Genomic DNA, 22,141 nt, shown 5'->3' on the forward strand with positions numbered 1-22,141 from the left:
ATCACAGGACTGACATTAATAATTGATGAGTGTTAATGGCAGCACAGGGGAGAGGTGTGGAGGCAGGACCAGCTCAGGCTCCCACATGATGGAGGTCCTTCCCCAGAGCAGGGAGCACGTTCAGCCTCTGTAATCATCACGCACTCAACAGCTTAGCAGGGAAATTTTGTTGTTCCAAAAGCTAGAAAGTGAAGTTAGTGCCTAAGCCTGAAATCTCATAAAATGTTGTCTTCCTGTAGTACCACAACCCTAACTATTATTTATATTGATTACAACATTTAACTACCACAATATTAACATGACTTGAGACTGAATCCTTGCTTTGATAAAAGGGTGAAGGATGTGTGATCATGTGACTACACCAGGAAAACCCCCCATATACAGTAGACCACTGGGCTCTTCTCACCATGTTGTTTATTTTTGGGAAATACTGCTTGTTCATGACTTTAATGGACATTTCCATTGCTGCAGGCTGCTGGCTGTGTCACCTAACATCTAAAAGCAAGATATATGCCCTTTAGTCCACAGTTGCTGATGAAGCCATTCCCTCAGACATGACCTTAGCCCCTTTGCCTCTGTTTCTCAGGAAACACCAGTGAGATGAGCTCCTGCTAAAGCTTTTCGAACAACAACAACAACAACTCCGTTCTCAAAACTACTGGAATCTCACCTATCAGCTCTCGGTTTAATAATTATGGACAGCGGGGCCAGTCCAGGACTTTTATACCTAACTCAGGAGCTACTTATTAGCGCTAATTTTCATCATTTGTTTCTGCAGCCTTAAAGTGATTATAAAAATTTACATCAGGGCTTTGTGTTACCCACTGTACTGTACCATATCACAATTGATTCATATGTTATTTCAGCACCCCCTTGTGGTGTTGATTGAACACTGCAGGAGATCAAAATACAGATGTTCAATCATTAGATGGTGCTGTTTTCGGGCTGCTGACATACGCACATCTCCACAGAGTTAATTTTCGTTTTTTACATTTCAGTGACATCATTGGTGTGCTTATATTCCCAAGTCACACCTGACAAGTAAGGATCCCTTGTCATTAATGTCCGTGTATAAAGGTTTGTCCAGGATACCTTTTTTTAATACACCCAGGTGCCATTTATTTTGAAATTAGGCTCAAATGTAGAAAATGTTCTAGCAGAAGTCTTGGACAATCTCTGAATTACATAGTAATCTGACTTCTTCTGAAGCTGTGAGAAATTGTTCATCTGCATTTGCTGCATTGGTACTTGTTGATGTGCGTGTGCCCTGCTTAAGGAGTAAAGGGGAGATCACATGCATAGCTGATTTTCTGTAATTTTATAGCCTGAATAAAAATAAAATATTCTCTTCGTACAGGAACCAAGTCTCTGGATAGATATTTCTACAAAAGAGCCATTTAGTTATTTCTAGAAAAATATATAGAGCCAATGAAAGGACCTGACGTCATAGTAGCACAGATCACTGTCCGTGGTGCTGAATTCTCTAATTGATGGACTGGTTCTGAATGAATAGACCAGCTGGCCAACGTGTCTGTGCCACTGACTGGCACCCTGACATATAACGACTTTTAACAATGAGGGGGGAAAAGTCCAGACAGGAAATTAGTCAACAGTAATTAGTAATCACACATAGTTCTCATTTATCATGATGTAAAATTCAAAAACCTTTTTCTATTATTACAGTTTTTGCCCGTTGCTTGAACACGTTTTGCAAAACTTGGCTCATCATGTCAAAACTCCACACACAAGAAAATAAGACACGACACTGGGAAATAAACCATTCACATCTATGTCAAATTGAAACTCTGCTATCAAAACCTAACAATCCTTTGTCAAAATGTCGCTCTAATGACAAAATGAAACCCACTTGCATCATATGAATACACTTACAAATCAGCAGCAACACACTAGTCTACTTTATATAAAACACGGCAGGCTTTTGTTTGCACTGTTTTTATTCAGTTCCACAGAAGGCACGTTTTCACAACCCCCAAAAAATGAAATACTAAATACTGTACATTACAGTCGTGTACTTTACAGTAAATTCAGTTAAAGCAACAATAAAACAAATAATACACTACTGTAAACACAGAAACACACAATTGTGCATAAGTGGACTTATGGATCCTGCCGTCTGTTGGGGTCTGGCCACAGGATCTCATCAACATCACAAGCAATGTCTGCTCTTGCTAAGCATCGGGGAAAATATCCCCTTGTGTGCCGAATCCATCCATGGATTGACCTTACCTCAATGTCTCCGCAGGCCTGTTCCATTGCCTGCAGAAGAGGCGTGCGGGCATGTGGTTGGTGGTCATATACGCGCCATCTCCAAGCAGAAAAAAACTCTTCTATAGGGTTGAGAAATGGCGAGTAAGGGGGCAAATACACAACTTCAAATTGATCATGGTTGGTGAACCAGTTCCGGATGATAGCAGCCCGATGGAAACTGACATTATCCCAGACAACAACAAACCTGGGCTGCTCTGGTCTGTCCTGTACAACTGCATCATGAAGTGCATCTAGAAATGTGATTATGTGTTGCGCATTATATGGACCCAGTTTGGAATGATGGTGCAATAGCCCTCGGAGGCTTATGGCGGCACACAATGTGATATTTCCCCCGCTGCCCCGGGATGTGCACAATCGTCCTTTGGCCAAGTATATTACGTCCCCGTCGTCTACTTTTGCTAAGGTTGAATCCAGCCTCGTCAACGTAAATAAATTCATGAGGCTGAGCAGCTCCATCCACGTCCAAGATTCTCTGCAACAAAAAATACATATTGTAGATGGCATTACTCAAAACACACAACTAGACTACTACACATACAGAACCGCCCCACCCCACCACACAGGTACCTGTGTAGCTTTCCGAATATATCTATGTGGTACTGATCAAATGGTACATATTCAGCTGTTACTCGACTGCACCCATTCTGTATTGTAAATGTAAAGGACTGTTACACTTACCTGTACATATTCATGTCGAAGTCCTTTGACCCTGACACTGTTCCTCTCAATTGGGACCCTGTACAGTTGCTTCATGGTCATGTTGTGCTTTACCAGGATGCGTCTGATAGTGGTAATGCTTACTCGATTTATGTTGTTGAATACCTGCCTATCTTCAAGTATTTGTTGCTGTAGCTGGAGGAGACGGATTGCATTGCTTGCTCTCACTAGGTTCACAATGGCAAGTTCCTGCTGTTGTGTGAACAGGCCGTCCACCCCCAGTAGGTCTTTTAGCCATTCTGTAGAAAAATGCAACCACAAATTGTTATCGGTTTGCTTCTTTTTTACAGTACTGTATGTGCTTTACTGTGTATACCATACACAGTACTGAAACATCTCAACACGTTATCATCGTATGTTTCACAAAACTACTACTTTTGTTCAAAAAGGAGCATTAGTCACCCTGAAATACAGTACATGTGATACGGCAATGTGATATGGTACAGTATTGTAAATACTCTAGATACAGTCTGAGTAGAGTAGAGAGTTGAAGACATACCTGTTTTCCAGTCGGAATGTCCTTATTATGAATGAAACTGAAACGGCTTAGATTAGGGTGGACTCTCTGCCCAGCTTCCCTCATAGTCAGGCCATGGTTTATGACCATGGTCCACCAAAGTTGCTCTTATGTCATCAGAAATAATGGTCCTTGCATAGCCTCTTCGACCACTTCCTCCTCTCTCTCTCTGCCTGTCTTCCTCTTCCTCTACCTCTGCCTCTAGCTCTCCCTGCTTCCATGCTTGCAAACTTCTCAAAATAGCTTAAGTGAGGTGTATTTGTAGCTGGCTGATTGGTGTTCCATTTTGTAAGTAAGCATTTTCAGGTGTGTGTCTAAGTATTTTCAATTGCCCAATGTGTTTTGTATTTTGAATAGATGTGTTTTCCCACTGGTACCCTGAGATTTCATTTTTGAATGAAGTGTCTTATGTATGACATAGTGTGTAGTGTGCAGGAGTAAGTGTGTTGTAGAAAGGAGTGAGTGTGTTGCAGAATTGCAACTAAAGTGCTAACCAGAACTTTTATTTAAGGTATGGTTGCACTTTGTTTAAGGTATAGTAACAACAACTTCAAGTTACGTTACTTTGGTTTAAGCATGTGTCTATAGTGTTCAAGCAATGGGTAAAAACTGTAATAGCAGCAGCAAAGCTAACACCCGCAACCAAAAAGCGTAATGTTCCTAATAGAGTGGCTGATCTGTCCTGAAATCGTAAAACTGAAAAGTTTTCAAACACAGTATGTATATTATATAACATGTTGGATAAATAGATGTAATTTATTGGTGACTTCGTGTACATTGAAGTTTCTGCCTTTTAAACAACTATAAAGTAATGTTGTTTGTTATATAAAAAATGTACATTTAAATGTATGAAACAAAAAATGTATACACACACACATTACATTTTCGTTAGCTGTAAAATACAGTGAAGTGAAATCTCCATTATTTGCGTTGCAATATTCCACCACTAGGGGGCAATTTTGGACGGAGGAATCTCTTTAATGGCTATTACCAACAGAAATGTTTGCTGCTACAGTATTCAGCTTTCTGGGTGTCCTGCAAAAAGAACTAGATGACTACAAGTAGGTATGGAATGCACACTGCCCATCTGACAAACCAGAAGCCACTTTTTGAAATGTAAATTTTGTTATTGAAACATTTTGTTGGATTGCACTCTAGGTTTAATGGAAGAAACTGTGGATTCCATGTATCTCCTGAAAATCTTCATAGTCTTTGTGGAGACAATGATCTTCAAATTCACTTTGAGGTCTTGCAGAGACAAAATGAACTTGCTCCACCAGTCAGCTGGGTTACTGCCATGGAGAATTATATTGCATTCAAAAGTGTATTAGGTCTATAAGGTAATTCTGCTAACAAATTGTACAAAGCTCTCAAAATTATTTTGGTTTTCAGACAACAAATAACATTTTTTCCAGCCTTTGTTCTCCAAATAAGACATTTATTTAAACGTTGTATACAAAAATAAATTAAGCATGTTCAATAAGAACACTTTGGCCATTATACATATTGCTGTGTATAGAGCCATTAAACTGCCCCCTTAAAGCTTTTTACTGCCAAACAAAGCTGTCAGGTCAAAAATCACACTGTTAAAAATGAAGTATAAAAGAATACAAAAATAACTTCTAACAACTTATAACACTTATTCAATAAGATTATAGAACAACATAATCATTGCATTGCAATTCAATCACCAGAGGTGGCGTGGAGTACAATAATTAACAGCTTGGCTTCAGGGAATGCCAAACCCTTCAGGGAATGCCAAACCCTTCAGGGAATCCCAGTGTTATTTAACTGTCCCATTCTGTGTCCCTTCCCTGTTTGGCCAGTAGGTGTCATTGGTCATCTCGTCCCACGTGTTGTCAGTCTTTCTTGTCCTCCCCTGTTGTCAGTCTGTAGCGTTTCCCTTGTTCCCTGCCAGCCACTTGTTGAGCACGTGGTTACCTGTAATTTCAATTCATTAACTTACTGTTTGCCATAGGCTTTTAAATACATTATAAATAATTAAAAAAAATAACATAACAAGAGATAATACTATGAATTTCCTCACTGATTAATTGTGTTGTGGGTTGGAACTCAGTATGGAGTCCCCACAAAGATACAGATACCTTATATGTGTGTGTGTGTGTGTGTGTGTAGCAGGGCCGTAGCACATCTTCTTCTTTGTGTTCAGGAATTGCTTCTTGTAGGTTAAGTTAGAATGGTTTTCACAGTTCTTTGGTCTGGAGATCAGGCTGATTAATCACAGTTGATTTTTGTGGACAATCAACCATATACATATGTACATATATATGTGTGTGTGTGTGTACAGTAGTGTGCAAAAAATCATAAGCAGTCAAAAGAAATTGTGTGATGTCACGATTGTTACGGTTTGTAGCAGCTAATCACTGCTGTTAATAGCAGCTAATAGCTGCTGTCTGTAGCAGCTAAACTACTGTTAATATAACTGCTAATAACATAACAATTTTCCCGTTTTTTGTGTAATAAAGTATATAATGTAGTAATGTGGTGTGTTTTTGATTCAAATATGTTAGTATGGTATTGGCAAGATATTATTGTATCAGCCTTTATTACATTAAGGGGGAAAATTAGCACATTATTGGCAGTTATTACATTAACGGTAGGTATCATATGTGCCCTTGAGAGGTAAAGTGGGCTATCCCACATGTCAGTCAAAAATGACTGTCCAATATTAATTATTGAGGGTCTATCTATCTTTTAAATATACTGAGATCTGTGCTACCTATGATACATATCAATTGTAGGGTATAGACACACTGATTTTTTTTTTTTTTAATTCAACTTTGGAGCTCATTTTCTCAAAACTTTGTTTTTGTGGGATAGCCCACTTTACCTCTCAAGGGCACATGTTATATAGGTCTAATGTACGAAGCATTAACGTTAGACATGATAAGCTGGTTACCCACCAGGCAGGCAGATGGGGGCAGGTGGGCGAGGTGCAGCGTACTGTACGAAGCGGGGGTGCGCAGGCACTGTGCAGCAGCTGAAGCTCCTCTTAGGTGCAATCATTTCCTGCGCACGGCACCAGCTGCCTTTCACTGCATTGAAACATTCCACTTTTGCAGTTACTTTGAAGCCATCGGAGCCTCCCATCGCAAACAGCAAGCCGTCCACCACTGCGATGCCGAAATAGCTTCTTTGTTGTCTCATGGGAGGCCCAGCGTGCCACTGGTTAATTGCAGGGTCATAGACCTCCATAGTCCGCACTGGATGAGCCCCGTTGGTACCGCCCACCTGCGAGACACCAATGGTAAGTGATCACTCGGGTACCAAACAGATAAGTAAATATCAGCTTTCTCGAAGTCAGGAACTCTTAAGGAATTATCGCCCTATAATAGCAGGCTGCACAGAACCTCCCATTGTCTATATAGGACACAAGCTTATAACTAATTTGTGTTCAACATACATGTCAACATAACTGCAGTGAAAAAAAGGGAATTTGGGCAACAGAAAACCTGTACAATTCAGCGAAAACTGTCAACCATCAAAAAAATACTTCTTATGATCATATATTTTGCTTTTATTATTATTTTTATTAGTACTAAAAATAATACTTGTAGTCAGACACTGAAAAAAAAAACAAACAGAGCAATTACGTCTGGAACTACAGAATATAACTGTAATCAAAAATCTAAGCTTTACTAAGCGTATTCGTTTATAACCCAGATATGCAGGGAGCATATGTGTATTGAGATGGGCCTTCCCAGCAGGTCATTTCATCCACTGAATTCTTTTGTTTGTTTTAAGCGCATTACAATCTGTGACACAGCAGCAGTGACAAAAAATATGAGTCTCAGATAAATCTTGAGATTTGACTCCTTTGTTTCAGAGTACAAGAAAGGAATCACTCACCGCATAGATGTTTCCCTGATATGCCGCTACTCCAAGGCCACGTCGGCGAGTGCGCATGGGAGCGATCAAGGTCCATTCGCCCGTGAGTGGATCATAGCACTCCGCAGTGGAAGTGGTCTGAGCTCCATTGCTACCCCCACAAATGTATATCTAGGAAAGATGGTTCACAAGTGATGTGTGTTATGCTGTACATGATTGGAGATGGAGATCTAGAAAGCGTAAATGTACATTTAGCTAATGCATGTTTAATCCATCCATCTTCCATAAAAGTTTATTCGGTACAGGGTGGTGGTGAACCTGGAGCCTACCACAGGAAGCACATGGGCATTGGTAGGGAATTTACAGTTAGTTGTGATCATTTCCCTTGTGAACCGCAGCTTAATCAGATAATTATTAAGTTCACTAGGTTTGTTTGAATAGGGAAATCTGCAAATTGTTTAGGATTCTGACCCTCCAGGACTGGAATTGGGTAAAGCTCCTACGTTAACACCAGTTATTGTATCTCACAAGTCTTGGGCTGTGGGAAAAATTGCAAAAACACAGAGCTGGACACCACAGCACTGCCCAATGTGCCACTAATGCAGAGCGACAATGCAAGGTCATTTATGTTTTATCTAAACACTGACGTTTACTGAATAAACAATTATGGATTGAAATCAACCATTTGAAGACAAAGCGAGCTACTGAGTATGTAACATAATCAATTTCAAGGGGAAAATGATGGTAACCACAGTCAGACGCCCTCCTATTAACCTACCTTTCCATTCAGGGTGGTGGCACTGGCATCCTGTCGCTCCCGGTTCATGGGCTGGATGATGGTCCACTCATTGGCATTTGGGTCATATCGCTCTACGATATTCAGAGGCGACACGTCTAAACGGCCACCCATCACATAGATGAAGCCGTTACTTACGGCCACACTGACACAACAGCGGCGCCAGTGCATAGGGGCCATGTGCTGCCATGTCCGTGCGACGGGGTCAAATCTGAGCACAGCATCGGTGAAATTATGGCCATCATAACCCCCAAAACAATACATGAAGCCATTTAAACACACACTGCCATGGCCGGACTGGCGAGTCTCCTGCCCCTGTGTTATATCCACCCAGCGGTCGGCCCGGGTGTCATAGGCTTCAATCCAGTTTGTCGTGCGCATGTTCCATCCACCAACAGCCAGCAAAATGTCAGAGGGCAAGCGCGGGCGGATCAGTGGGTTCTCAAAATCAGATCGTGGACGTTCATCATGAAGATCATAGATGACCTTCAGTACATTAGTGATGATTGGCCTGCACGCCGCATTGGCCTTCACTAGATCGTTGGCTTTGACGATTTTCATGAAGTATTCCGGATCCATACGAGCCATCCGAATCTACACAGGAAACAATGAGAGAATGAGAGAATTCCCATGAGTTCCTTAGTGCTTTCTGTGAATCTCTGGAGATGAGCAATTCCTAACATTAAGGATACAGCAGTAAGTGCAAATTTTTATTTCTTTAGCTGAAGCCATTTACTTTGAAAGTCTCAGATGTGTCAGCTAACACTTGTTTAATGTAAGACATCTGAGTGTTTTGTTTTCCATTATTTGTTACACTCTCCTCCTAGGTGTAATACCTGGAAGCCTTGGTTGTACACTTATGGGACATGGAAATGGAGGTTCAGTCTTTAGCTACAGTAATAAGGACTTCACTCAATGAGCATTCTATTGTTATATACACAAGTCAATGAGAACATAGTATAACTATACTCACCTTGGCCAATAGGACTGAAATGTGGGCCTCTCGGGTGGCAGGCTCGTGCTCGATCCACCGGAGGATGGCCTCAAACACCACATCCTCTTCTCTGACATTAAGCTCATCCTGCTCGATGATGTCAGAAAGTTGTTCAAGACTTAGTTCTGGGAACTCATTTGAGCTGATGGCAACCTCCTTGAAGTTTTTCAAGATTAAGTTGAATGCAGACTGGTGCAGCTCGTTTACGCAGTAGACATCGGCGATTTTAAGAAGGCCAATGCAGTTGTTGAGGCAGAGCTGCTCATGCAGGAAATCACAGCAGCGCTGCACGATGCCCAAGACACTGAGATAATCAGCAGCTGCCAGGAGGTTCTCCACATTGTCAGCTGTGATGACCACAGAGTACGTGTAGGCATACTCTATGACCTGCCTCAGTGTTTCTGGGGAAATGCCTGGGAGTTGGTACTCCCGCTTTCCTGAATCATTCCAGTCACTGGCGAACAGAGCCCTGAAACACAATCCAGAAGTGACTCATCTAATAAATATCGGTTTTGCAGGCAAAGTTAAATAAGGGGTTTTCTAAATCTTCTGAACCAGGGACCCCCAAATGGAAATTAAGCAGAGATAAGGACCCCCTGCTACAGATGATCTCATAGGCATTTAAGAACTAGGGGCCTGGGGCTTTAATTCTTATTTTTCCAACAGTAGCTCCCCCTTTAATATATTTTACTTGGGCTGGTGGGCAAGTCCCCCGGAATACTTTGTTTTGCCTGTTTGACATGGTCCCCTTTTTATATATTTATACCATTATTATTATTATATAGTAAAAGTTAAGGTGGTACACTTATCAGAAATATTTCATGATCAGCACTGACCTACATTAATATAATTTAATATAATGTATATTAATATAAACTTTCTGTCATCCTAGAGCCTTATTGCCAAGGAGAAGTCATTGCTAACGAGAGATAAAAACTGACTCCTTGCTGTTTTCGCATCTTCATATATGGGTCACAGCTACTTACTGGAAGTAGGAGCTACAGCCACACAGAATTACTCTATGGGCGTTGAATTGAACACCGTCGGTGATGAGGACCACGTCACAAAGCTGTCCTGCCAGCCGAAGCTTGTTAAACACTTCGAACGCCGGGGACATCAGTACTCGCTCCATGTCGTGTGCCATCATAATTCAAAAATGTGGATATCTCGTCTCTCTCTCCTTTTTATATCACTCGAAATGACGTGTACATACGTTCTAAGACGCAAAAACCGCACTTTGCGTCACAGTTTCCTAAGATACCATAATGTTTATTTTTAAATCTATATTTGAGACTCGAAATGGATTGGGGGGCGGGGGGGGGGTATATTCTACGCACAATCGGCTGTACAAGAAGAACAAGTGAAATGTTTTTAACATCACTTTTGGAAAATGTATACCGTGCTTATCTTAGAATTTAAGTTTTGTATTATGTAAGAATAGTCAAATCACGAATTCCCGAAATAAAATAAATAAATAAATAAATAAATAAATGTTTTCATATTTTTTCTCCTCCGCTACGTTTCTAAAAATGAAAAACAAAAAAGGTCCTTTACATGTCTGTCAGGAACGAGGTTTAAGTTCGCATCTTATTCCCTAGTTTCCACTTTAGACATAAGTCATTAAGCAACAAATGTCCACAGGACATTATTTTATGGGCTAAATCTGGTCGGCCCGTTGTGGCAATTATTTGGAACAAGAATAGTCCTTGAAAATTGGGCTGGGCGGTCCGTCTGTTTTGGTCAACATTTAGCACAAGGCGGACGTATTTATCGGACCGCATATATCCCCAATACGGTCATGAAAACAAATTGCAGCAAGTGTGGAATTATCCCAATGATTATTGTGCTGTGTACACTTCACCCAAATCCTGAACGCTATTGAATATAATCGATTATGTATTATAGAGCAGTTATGTTAATCAAGGTACAGTGTGCAATATCACTCCATGAGCTATTGACCATTTTCCTGTTTTATGATCTTTTCTTGAGAAATCGTTTTTTATTTTATTTTTTGTAATTCCTCACTTCTGCCGACTAACTCCTCCACGTTTAATATATTTTCGTGCAGGATTTTAAGTTTGTTTTCCTGCAGCTTCACGGCACCCATCGTTCTTGCGCACCCACACAGATGGACGAGTTAAGCTAGAAGTGGATGGGAGTAGTGGCAGGACAGATATTCCGAGGGCGCCCATTAAACGATGTAAGTAATTATTATTTATCGTTAGAATTCTCACTTAACACAGAATGTTGTCTTTGGCTGAAGTTTAAACAGTCGAGCTGAATTGTGGGAAGATAAGCTGAAGCTGTTCGCGTCCGCAGCTAATGCTCGCGCCATGACTAGCTAGCACATAGTGAAATGGTGAATGGATTTGGCGACATTTTCCGTTTGAATCGAGTACAGAGACGTAGGTGTTGTTTTGTTTGTGGCCCTGCTTTTACAATGCACGTGTAGCAAAGTGAAGTTGGGATCTGCTTGCGTCTTTTGCAGCTAACATCACACTCGATATAGCCGCAGTTTATTGTGGAATCGCCATTTTGGGTGTACACAACGCAAGAGCGCACGAGTGTTTATATAAAACAATTCCACTCTGGCTGAGTTTTCTTCTTATTATTATTTTTCATGCTATACTATATACAAACTTTTTACTTGTACATCTTAGGATATAGTTCATTGTGACAATATAAATGGTAGGAGAGAACTACAACAGCAACGACTGTGGGTTGGGGCTGGGTAGGGGATAACGTTTTCATAGTTGGGATTAGGGTTTTGCCCATAGACATGAATGCAGAGTCCCCATGAAGACATCTAGCACATCTTCTTCTTTGTGTTCTGGAATTGCTTCTTGTAGGTTAAGTTAGAATGGTTTTCACTGTTCTTTGGTCTGGAGAACTGGCTGATTAATCACAGTTGAGTTTTGTGGCCAATCAACCATATGAATATGTACATATATGTGTGTGTGTGTGTGTGTACAGTAGTGTGCAAAAAATCATAAGCAGTCAAAAGAAATTGTGTGATTGTTAGGGTCTGTAGCAGCTAATCACTGCTGTTAATAGCAGCTACTATAAACTACTGTTAATATAACTGCTAATAACATAACAATTTTCCCGTTTTTTTTTTTTGTGTAATAAAGCCTATAATGTAATAATGTGATACGTTTTTGATTCAAATATGTTAGTATGATATTGGTAAGTTATTACTGTATCAGCCTTTATTACATTAAGGGGGAAAATTAGCACATTATTGGCAGTTATTACATTAACGGTAGACATCATATTATATATGTCTAATGCAGGGGCGCTGCTACGGATTTTGGGTCCCATGAAAGGAATCTTGACAGGGCCCCCCACACAGTTTATTGGGGGCTTCTCTGGGCCCCCTCTCAGTCATGGGCCCCGAGAATCGTCATCGTTTACCCCCCCTTTACAGCGCCCCTGGTCTAATGCACGAAGCATTAACGTTAGATATGCTTGTACCACAACTTATTAGGCAAGAGAGAAGTTCTATTGCCCATTTTCATTGCAAACCAGCTTAACATTTACAGGATAATTAATTGCAAGTTCCGATGTAGGCTGCCATTCACACACACAACTGGAAATAATAAAATGCCTGGACAGAGCAGATACAGCCATTGTAGCCTTCGCTCCTGTCTGCTGCTGTATGCAAATCTCACTGAACCATTAAAGCTGGAGCAGAAGTGATGTCTCCGACTAATTGCTGGTTGTTAGAGAAGTACTCAGAATAATGAGAAATAAAGTAAGAATTGTGAGGGAAAAAAAATCAGAATTTCGACTTAATAAGTCAGAATTCTGAGATAAATGTGTGTTTTTTTCTACTCCAGATGGCAGAAAACTCTAACATCAACAAAGCTCAAGAGTCATAATTCAGAATTTGTTCATTTAGATCAGAAACAGCTCTATGGGATGCTTTCGTCTAATCAGACTGTACCACATGGTTCATATGTAACACTTTTCTGGAGACCGCAACAAATGGGGGATTCTGAAACTGCCCGTTTGTTTGGAAAATTCCAGTCACCCTGAGTGAAAAAGGGTAGAACCCTCCCTCCTGTCCCACTGGCCTATGATTGCCTGATAGCAGGAAGAGACGGTCTATAGGGGAAAGTAACCTTCAGTTTAACTCACAGAAAGACAATAAATAGTAGCACTTAACAAATGAGAGAATATTAATTGACTAGGACAAACTGAGATGAGCAACAGGAAATATAACTGTAAGCTGATAAGAGAAAAAGAAGGGGAAAATGGAGGGAAATTTGCTGCTTCTGATTGGATGCAAGCATGCAGGTCAGCTGATCCACCTGAATGTTTCCAACTCAGCAATCGGTGATGAAGGGTCAGTAGATTGGCAAAGTGCTGGAACCAGAAGCAGAAGCTGGCTTTCATGCTCTGGAGGGTGCTGTGGCATGAAACCTTAAGCAGTTCTTTACGCATATGATGCTCCTTTAGGGGGTGCCATAGACATTCGGTCTGCATATATATTATGTTTTATCAGTGTTTCTTGTGGACCCTCAGCAGTCCATGTTTTTGCTCTCTCCCAGCACCAGCTGTCTGGCAAGGAGCAAAAACGTGGATGGACTGGGGGTTCCTGTGGATCAGGTTGAAAAACATTGTTCTGTATTGTTTTTGTTAATTGATTGATATTCAGAATTTATTTTTGGGGCTTTGGCTGCATCTTGGTTATAATGTTTAATTGAGATATGAATTAATATGGAGAACACCACACACATGGCACAAATTCTATGAAGATACTACTCATAAAATTAATGTGATAACACATGTGATAAAAATACAAATATAAGGGCTTTATTTGTATGAATAAAGCATTTCACATATCTAACACATGTGTCCCCAACAACCGTAGCCAGATATTAAATCTGTTCTAGAAGAGCACACTCATTGCTTGCTGTAAAAGCATGCAGGAGGTCCCAGCTGAGCTCTGCTATAGTTGTGCTCTTTGTATTATTCATTTGGCAGATGCTCTAAGACAGAAATGGTTGGAGAGAACAAGGCAATTAACAAATGCATGCAAACAAGTGGCATGTTACACAACAGGAGCAAACCACTACAGCATCCGATAACAAAGGAAAGCAGTTGTCTTGCCATAATTGCATTTTGATAGCTGTTCTAGTGCCTTAACCTCTATGCTCTGACTCCACTGTAAGGTCTAAGTTCTGTTCCCTCAGTCCATTATTCAAGAGGCATTTTCCTTATTTTGGTGAATGTTTCTGATTCTTGTTAGTGTCCACTGTTTCTGTTGATTAAGTCCAGTGATGCTAGCCACACCGGCAGATGCGTAACCTGGTTACCCACCAGGCAGGCAGATGGGGGCAGGTGGGCGAGGTGCAGCGTACTGTACGATGCAGGGGGGCACTGTGCAGCAGCTGAAGTTCCTCTTGGGCGTAATCATGTCCTGCGTACGGAACCAGCTGCCTTTCTCTGCATTGTAGCATTCCACCTTTGCAGTGACTTTGAAGCCATCGGAGCCTCCCATTGCAAACAGCAAGCCGTCCACCACTGCGATGCCGAAATAGCTCCTTTGTTGTTTCATGGGAGGCGCAGCGTGCCACTGGTTAATTGCAGGGTCATAAACCTCCATACTCTGCACTGGATGAGCCCCGTTGGTACCGCCCACCTGGGAGACACCAATGGTAAGTGATCACTCGGGTACCAAACGGATAAGTAAATATCAGCTTTCTCGAAGTCAGGAACTCTTAAGGAATTATCGCCCTATAATAGCAGGCTGCACAGAACCTCCCATTGTCTATATAGGACACAAGCTTATAACTAATTTGTGTTCAACATACATGTCAACATAACTGCAGTGAAAAAAGTGGATTTGGGCAACAGAAAACATGTACAATTCAGTGAAATACTTATGTTCATATGTTTTGCTTTTATTATTATTTTTATTAGTACTAAAAATAATACTTGTATTCAGACACTGAAAAAAACAACAAACAGAGCAATTGTGTCTGGAACTACAGAATATAACTATAATAAAAAATCTAAGCTTTACTAAGTTTTACTAAGCGTATTTGTTTAAAACCCAGATATGCAGGGAGCATATGTGTATTGAGATGGGCCTTCCCAGCAGGTCATTTCATCCACTGAATTCTTTTGTTTGATTTAAGCGCATTACAATCTGTGACACAGCAGCAGTGACAAAAAATGAGTCTCAGATAAATCTTGAGATTTGACTCCTTTGTTTCAGAGTACAAGAAAGGAATCACTCACCGCATAGATGTTTCCAAGATATGCCGCTACTCCAAGGCCACGTCGGCGAGTGCGCATGGGAGCGATCAAGGTCCATTCGCCCGTGAGTGGATCATAGCACTCCGCAGTGGAAGTGGTCTGAGCTTCATTGTTACCCCCACAAATGTATATCTAGGAAAGATGGTTCACAAGTGATGTGTGTTATGCTGTATATGATTGGAGATGGAGATCTAGAAAGCATAAATGTACATTTAGCTAATGCATGTTTAATCCATCCATCTTCCATAAAAGTTTATTCGGTACAGGGTGGTGGTGAACCTGGAACCTACCACAGGAAGCACATGGGCATTGGTAGGGAATTTACAGTTAGTTGTGATCATTTCCCTTGTGAACCGCAGCTTAATCAGAATATTATTAAGTTCACTAGGTTTTTTGAATAGGGAAATCTGCAAATTGTTTAGGATTCTGACCCTCCAGGACTGGAATTGGGTAAAGCTCCTACGTTAACACCAGTTATTGTATCTCACAAGTCTTGGGCTGTGGGCAAAATTGCAAAAACACAGAGCTGGACACCACAGCACTGCCCAATGTGCCACTAATGCAGAGCGACAATGCAAGGTCATTTATGTTTTATCTAAACACTGACGTTTACTGAACTTATATTAAATTATGGATTGAAATCAACCATTTGAAGACAAAGCGAGCTACTGAGTATGTAACATAATCAATTTCAAGGGGAAAATGAGGGTAACCACAGTCAGACGCCCTCCTATTAACCTACCTTTCCATTCAGGGTGGTGGCACTGGCATCCTGTCGCTCCTCGTTCATGGGCTGGATGATGGTCCACTCATTGGCTTCTTGGTCATATCACTCGATTAACCCCCCCAAAACAATACCCAAAGCCATTTAAACACACACTGCCATGGCCGGACTGGCGAGTCTCCTGCCCCTGCGTTACATCGACCCAGTGGTCGGCCCGGGTGTCATAGGCTTCAATCCAATTGGTTTTGCGGAAATTCCAGCCACCAATGGCCAATAAGATGTCAGCGGGCAGGCGTGGGCGGATCAGTGGACTTTCTTTTTTTTTTATATATATATTCCCTCCACCACCCCCCCTCTGCGGAGGACTACTTTATTTCTATTTATTTATTTATTTTTATTTATTTCCTCAAGAGAGGGAGAGAGAGAGAGAGGGACAGAAGGATGAAAACGGAGAAGAAGGGAAATAGAGAGCGAGCGAGGGAAAAGAGAAAAAAAAAGAAGAAAGAAAACCACAGATAATCTGCTTGAATACCTGCTGATGAGAGAAAACAACAACCAACATCTGTACGAGTCACAATGAGCATGTTAAGGAGCAACAGCCGATCAAGACAGTGTGTGTCTGTGAGTACCTGTTTGTACCCCTGTGTGCACACCTGTGTATGTGAGCGCGCTGGTGTTCAAAAGGTTTCTCCATGTAAATGTCTAGTAGTGTGTGTGGGGAGCCACAGCCCCATCCCTCAGGACATGAAGCAGACACGGAGGAGGCCCGGACCCCAGACAGCCAGAGGCCCCCCAGGGCATGGGAGCCCCCGGAGGACCACCGCAGGGAGAATAGCAGCCCCTCACCCAGAAAAGGGCAGAGGAGAGCTCCGGAGGGAGGCCATCCGGAGCCCCAGGGGGCCGTGGCGGCGAGCCCGCAGGCTCCACCGGCGGCCAGCCCCACCAGGGCAGACCAGGCCCTGGGCCCAGAGATCCAAGGGCCCCCCCACCCCCCAGCAAGGGCCCGACAGAGCCAGGAGGGCCAGATCCCGCCAGGCAACCGCCGAGGGCGAGCCAGCACCCACCCGAGCACCCAGCCCTGGACATCGAGAACCACCAACGCACCAGTGGCCAGGTGCCCCATCCACCAGCAGGGAGTGTGGCGGGGGGGAATAGAGCCCGAGATGTTATTTCAGGTGGAGTCTAGAACCCAACCTGACACATGCATATAGACAAACAGGCACACACATATACAAGCATACGTTCCCACCCTCATGCACACATAAACAAATATTTACACATTCACCCAACATAGAGACACACAGAAATGAACGCTGTACACACACTCTCACTCCCCGTATATACTCTCTGTGGACCCCATTTTTTTCCTCTGGCGAGGAAACCGGAAGACCACCCTGGACCCCGCAGCAGCCGAGAAGCGCACCAGCCCAGACCCCGACCAGACGGCCAGATCAGTGACCTTTCAAAGTCAGATCGTGGACTTTTATCGTCGAGATCATGTATGATCTTCAATACATCAGTGATAATTGGCCTGCACGCTGCATTGGCCTTCACTAGATCGTTGGCTTTGACGATCTTCATAAAGTACTCCGGATCCATACGAGCCATGCGAATCTACACAGGAAACAAAAATGAGAGAATTCCCATGAGTTCCTTAGTGCTTTCTGTGAATCTCTGGAGATGAGCAATTCCTAACATTAAGGGTACAACAGTAAGTGCAACAGTAATAAGGACTTCACTCAATCAGCATTCTATTGTTATATACACAAGTCAATGAGAACATAGTATAACTATACTCACCTTCGGCAACAGAGCTGAAATGTGGGCCTCTCGGGTGGCAGGCTCGTGCTCGATCCACCCGATGATGCCGTCAAACACCGCATCCTCTTGTCTGATATTCAGCTCATGCTGCTCTATGATGTCCAGGGTGAGTTCTGGGAACTCGTTTGAGGTGATGGCAACCTCCTTGAAGTTTTTCAGGATGAAGTCGAATGCAGACTGACGCAGCTCATTGAGGCAGTAGACATCTCCGATCTTCAGAAGCCCAACACAGTTGTCGAGGCAGAGCTGCTCATGCAGAAAGTCACTGCAGCGCTGTATGATGCCCAGGATATTCAGCCGATCAGCAGCTGCCAGGAGGTTCTCCACATTCTCAGCCGTGACGAGCACAGAGTACGTGTAGGTGTATTCCATGATCTGCTGCATTGTATCTGGGGAAATGCCTGGGAACTGGTACTCCCGCTTTCCCGAATCCTTCCAGTCACCGGTGAACAGAGCCCTGAAAACAATCCAGATGTGACTGAGAATCAGCTTTTTGTCTGATTACACAAGGAATTTGTCTTCAGTTTGTTGTCACTCTCAGTGAACTTTCCTAACTCTTCTGATCCAGGGACCCCCAAATGAATATCGACCAGAGCTAAGGACCCCCTGCCACAGATGATCACATAGGTACTTAAGAAGTAGGGTCAGGAAGGGCTTTAATCTTATCTTTCCAGCAGTGGCTCCCTAAAAATATTTTTCACTTAGACTAGAGGGCAGGTCCCCCGGAATATTATTTTTGCCACTGATTGACGTGGTCCACTTTTTGTAATATTTTTACACAGCTATTATATGCCAAAAGTTAAGGTGGTACCTTTAATAACTGTAGCTCAGAAATATTTTTGCTAACCCCGTAGTATACTAATATAACACAATAATTGTCATGACCTGTGCGTCCAACCCTTGTATGTGCTCAGGATGAACCTGCTCTCATCTGTGAAAAGCTCAGGGTGCCAGTGGCAGACCTGCAAATTCTGGTATTCTATGGCAAATGCCAATCGAGCTCTATGGTGCTGGGCAGTGAGCACAGGGCCCACTAGTGGACGTTGGGCCCTCAAGCCACCCTCATGAAGTCTGTCTCTGACCAAACGATCAGAAACATTCACACCAGTGGCCTGATGGAGGTCATTTTCTAGGGCTTCAGCAGTGTTCATCCTGTTCCTCCTTGCACAAAGGAGCCAATACCGGTTCTGCTGATGGGTTAAGGACCTTCTACGGCCCTGTCCAGCTCTCCTTAAGTATCTTCCTGTCTCCTGGAATGTCCTCCATGCCCTTGAGACTGTGCTGGGAGACACAGCAAATCTTCTGGCAATGGCACATATTGATGCGCCATCCTGGAGGAGTTGGACTACCTGTGCAACCTCTGTAGGGTCCAGGTATCGCCTCATGCTATTAGTAGTGACACTGACCGTCGCCAAATGCAAAACTAGTGAAAAAACCGTCAGAAAAGATGAGGAGGGGAAAATGCCAGTGGCCTCCACCTGTTAAACCATTCCTGTTTTGGGGGTCGTCCCATTGTTGCCCCTCTAGTTCACCTGTTCATAATTTCATTAACACCAAAGCAGCTGAAACTGATTAACCACCCCCTCCGCTACTTAACTGACCAGATCAATATCTCAGATGTTTAATAGACTTGATGCTATACTCTAATTAAAAAGTGTTCCTTAAATTTTTTTGAACAATGTATAATTGTAGCATCTCTTCCCTTGTCTTAAACTCCACACACCTAGAGTTGTAACCTAACATCCTATTGGCCTTTTTTATTGCTTCCCCACACTGACATGGAAGCATCAACATACACACCGAGGTCTTTCTAATAACCAGCTACCTTTATTTCAGTGGAACCCATAATATATCTGTACTTTTATATTTCTGCTCCCTGTATGGATTACCTTACATTTATCTATGTTAAATTCCATCTGCCAGGTATCCACCCAGTCGCTAATTAAATCCAGATCCCGTTGTAGCCTCTCCGCTGCTAGATCAGTACCTGCTACACCACCCACCCTGGTGTCGTCTGCAAATGTAACCAGTTTACTGTATGTATCGGTGTCAGTATCATTAATGTAAATTAGGAACAGTAGTGGTCCTAAAATTTAACCCTACGGTACCCCACTATGAACGCAGGCCCTCTGTCATGCCCGGCTCGTACGATTGTCGTGTGTGCCATGCCCCCTGATTATCCACATGTGCTTTCCCAATCATGCCCAGCTGTATCTTGTTGTTTCACCATGTCTTTTGTCTATATCAGTCCACATCTTGCCCTGTCCGATGTCCGTCATTGATGTTAGTGCTGTTATGTCCTGTTCTGCCCATAGCCGTCTTTCCCCTAATAAAACACCAGTTTTCCCCGTATTCTACCTCCCTGCTTCGTCCTTCCCTGCCTCCTTCCTGCCAGCCTGCCCGTCCGCACCCGCAAACTCTGACACCCACAATATAATAATATTGTGTACAGTACATACTGTAATCAGTCCAGAGGTAACATCACTTCTCCAAATTCAAGTTGCCGGCTATGTTTACTGTAGGTCCCAGGGGAAGGGGTTGCACTAAACCAGTATTTCAATGGATTACGAAAAACCTTAGTGCAGGGGTGCCCAAAGTGGGGCCCGCGGGTCAAGGTTGGCCCGCCGTACTATTTAGATTGGCCCGCCAATGGATATCTAAAATTTTAAATTATTACTGTACTAAAATTTGTTTCAAAAACTCTTAAAGCACGAATCCCAGTGTAGCTATCAGTGCGTTTATTTTTAGTGTACGTTGACCTAACTAATATATATTATACAGTCCTCACTCATGGTGCTTTGATTACATTTGAAATATCTAAGACTAAAATTGAAATACAAGCAACTATAAGGGTAATGTAGAGTATATCTGTCACGGGCGACCGCGGGCAGAGCGGCGATCGTGAGGGCAAGCGGGGAATCAGGAAGCAGGCAGGCAGGATTCGGGGCAAACGGGGATTTAATCAAAGGTTTTTGGGGAACAGGGAACATCGGACACTGACTGACATCAATGACGGACGAAGGACTCAGGTAAGACACGGACTGAAATACACAGGACTGAGCAAATGAACTAGATACAGCTGGGTACAATCGGGAGAAAACACGTGGGTAATCAGGGGGCGTGGCACACAGGAGGAGCGGACGAGCCGGGCATGACAATATCTGTGCACATATGTACATTTCCACACTTCATAAATAGTCATATTTTAACAATTTGCAAAAAGTCCCATGAGTCTTTGTTGCCGCCATACGGGATCAAACCAGTTTGTGGCGGGTCACCACCAGGCTGCTAGCTTAAGCCACTATCAACATGGAGCGGCATTGTCAGTGGCACACAGACAAAAGACATTTTAAAAAATGCTGGGAGGAAGAATATTTTTTCACTGACATAAATGCTAAAGCGGTCTGCCTTATTTGTAACCAGTCTGTTGCTGTACTAAAGGAGTATAACATTCGTCGTCATTATGCGACGAAGCACGCAGCATTTTCGCAATTCAAAGGTGATGCGCGAAAGAACAAGACCAGGGAGCTGCTGGCTAAACTTCACAGACAACAAGGGACTCTTACACGGCCCTCGACAGCCCAGGACAGCGCGACACGGGCCAGCTTTGAGATTACTGCGCTAATTGCCCGGACTGGGAGATCATTTTCAACGGGTGACTTTGTTAAGGAGTGTCTGTCCATAGCTGCGACAATCATGTGCCCGTCACAGGCAAAAACTTTCTCCCAGATCAGCCTCTCACGAAATACTGTGACACGTCGTATTGAAGAAATGTCTCGAGACATTAAGGAGCAATTTAAAGCAAAGGCTGCTGGATTTGTCGCCTTTTCTTTGGCGTGTGATGAAAGCACGGACATTTCGGACTCTGCACAACTTTTGGTTTTCATACGGCGAGTAAATGAAAACATGGAAATAACTCAGGAGCTGGCTGGATTTGAGACACTGCGCAGCACAACAAAAAGTGAGGATTTGTTTGCAGCCGTTGAGCGAGTGTTGGATACGAACGGGCTGAGCTGGGAAAAATTGGTTGGGATAACAACTGATGGAGCACCTGCCATGGTTGGGAGGACAACAGGCCTTGCCACACTAATTTCCCAGAAGGTTTCCCAATGTGGAGGTAAGGTGGCAAAATACCACTGCATCCTGCACCAAGAGCAACTATGTGCC

The 22,141-nt window shown here is 42.9% G+C and overlaps 4 protein-coding genes across 5 annotated transcripts in view; 3 read left to right on the forward strand and 1 right to left on the reverse strand.

Moving 5' to 3' along the window:
• The window catches only part of LOC125713116 (odorant receptor 131-2-like), a 73,144-nt gene that overhangs the window by 9,211 nt on the left and 41,792 nt on the right, over nucleotides 1–22,141 (forward strand). The window lies entirely within an intron of this gene.
• The window catches only part of LOC125713229 (odorant receptor 131-2-like), a 77,573-nt gene that overhangs the window by 8,263 nt on the left and 47,169 nt on the right, over nucleotides 1–22,141 (forward strand). The gene's annotated exons all lie outside the window — the stretch shown is intronic.
• The window catches only part of LOC125713129 (odorant receptor 131-2-like), a 79,627-nt gene that overhangs the window by 2,742 nt on the left and 54,744 nt on the right, over nucleotides 1–22,141 (forward strand). Inside the window, exon 3 of one of the 2 annotated variants that reach the window (XM_048984039.1) lies at nucleotides 587–692. The exons of the other annotated variant lie outside the window; for it this stretch is intronic. Coding sequence (XP_048839996.1) covers nucleotides 587–615 — 29 coding nt within the window. The 3' untranslated portion in view covers nucleotides 616–692. Of the gene's footprint in view, nucleotides 1–586; nucleotides 693–22,141 lie in introns of those variants that run through there. 2 annotated transcript variants of the gene reach the window in all.
• LOC125713130 (kelch-like protein 10) lies at nucleotides 5,064–10,313 on the reverse strand. The gene is made up of 6 exons (XM_048984040.1): nucleotides 10,149–10,313; nucleotides 9,142–9,631; nucleotides 8,151–8,762; nucleotides 7,394–7,543; nucleotides 6,448–6,775; nucleotides 5,064–5,464 (listed from the first exon to the last, which is right to left on the reverse strand). Exons 1-6 carry the CDS (start codon nucleotides 10,292–10,294, stop codon nucleotides 5,409–5,411), a joined length of 1,782 nt encoding a protein of 593 aa, XP_048839997.1. The 5' UTR covers nucleotides 10,295–10,313; the 3' UTR covers nucleotides 5,064–5,408.

Source organism: Brienomyrus brachyistius, chromosome 18 (genome assembly GCF_023856365.1).
Source record: "Brienomyrus brachyistius isolate T26 chromosome 18, BBRACH_0.4, whole genome shotgun sequence".
In the NCBI taxonomy this organism is placed as follows: domain Eukaryota; kingdom Metazoa; phylum Chordata; class Actinopteri; order Osteoglossiformes; family Mormyridae; genus Brienomyrus; species Brienomyrus brachyistius.

Coding starts and splice junctions, on each gene's coding strand:
- LOC125713130 (XM_048984040.1), bottom strand. CDS start 10,294: ATGGAGCGAGTACTGATGTCCCCGGCGTTCGAAGTGTTTAACAAGCTT. Junction 8,763..9,141: donor TTTCAGTCCTATTGGCCAAG/GTGAGTATAGTT, acceptor TTTCCTGTGTAG/ATTCGGATGGCTCGTATGGA. Junction 6,776..7,393: donor ATCAGGGAAACATCTATGCG/GTGAGTGATTCC, acceptor GGTGTCTCGCAG/GTGGGCGGTACCAACGGGGC.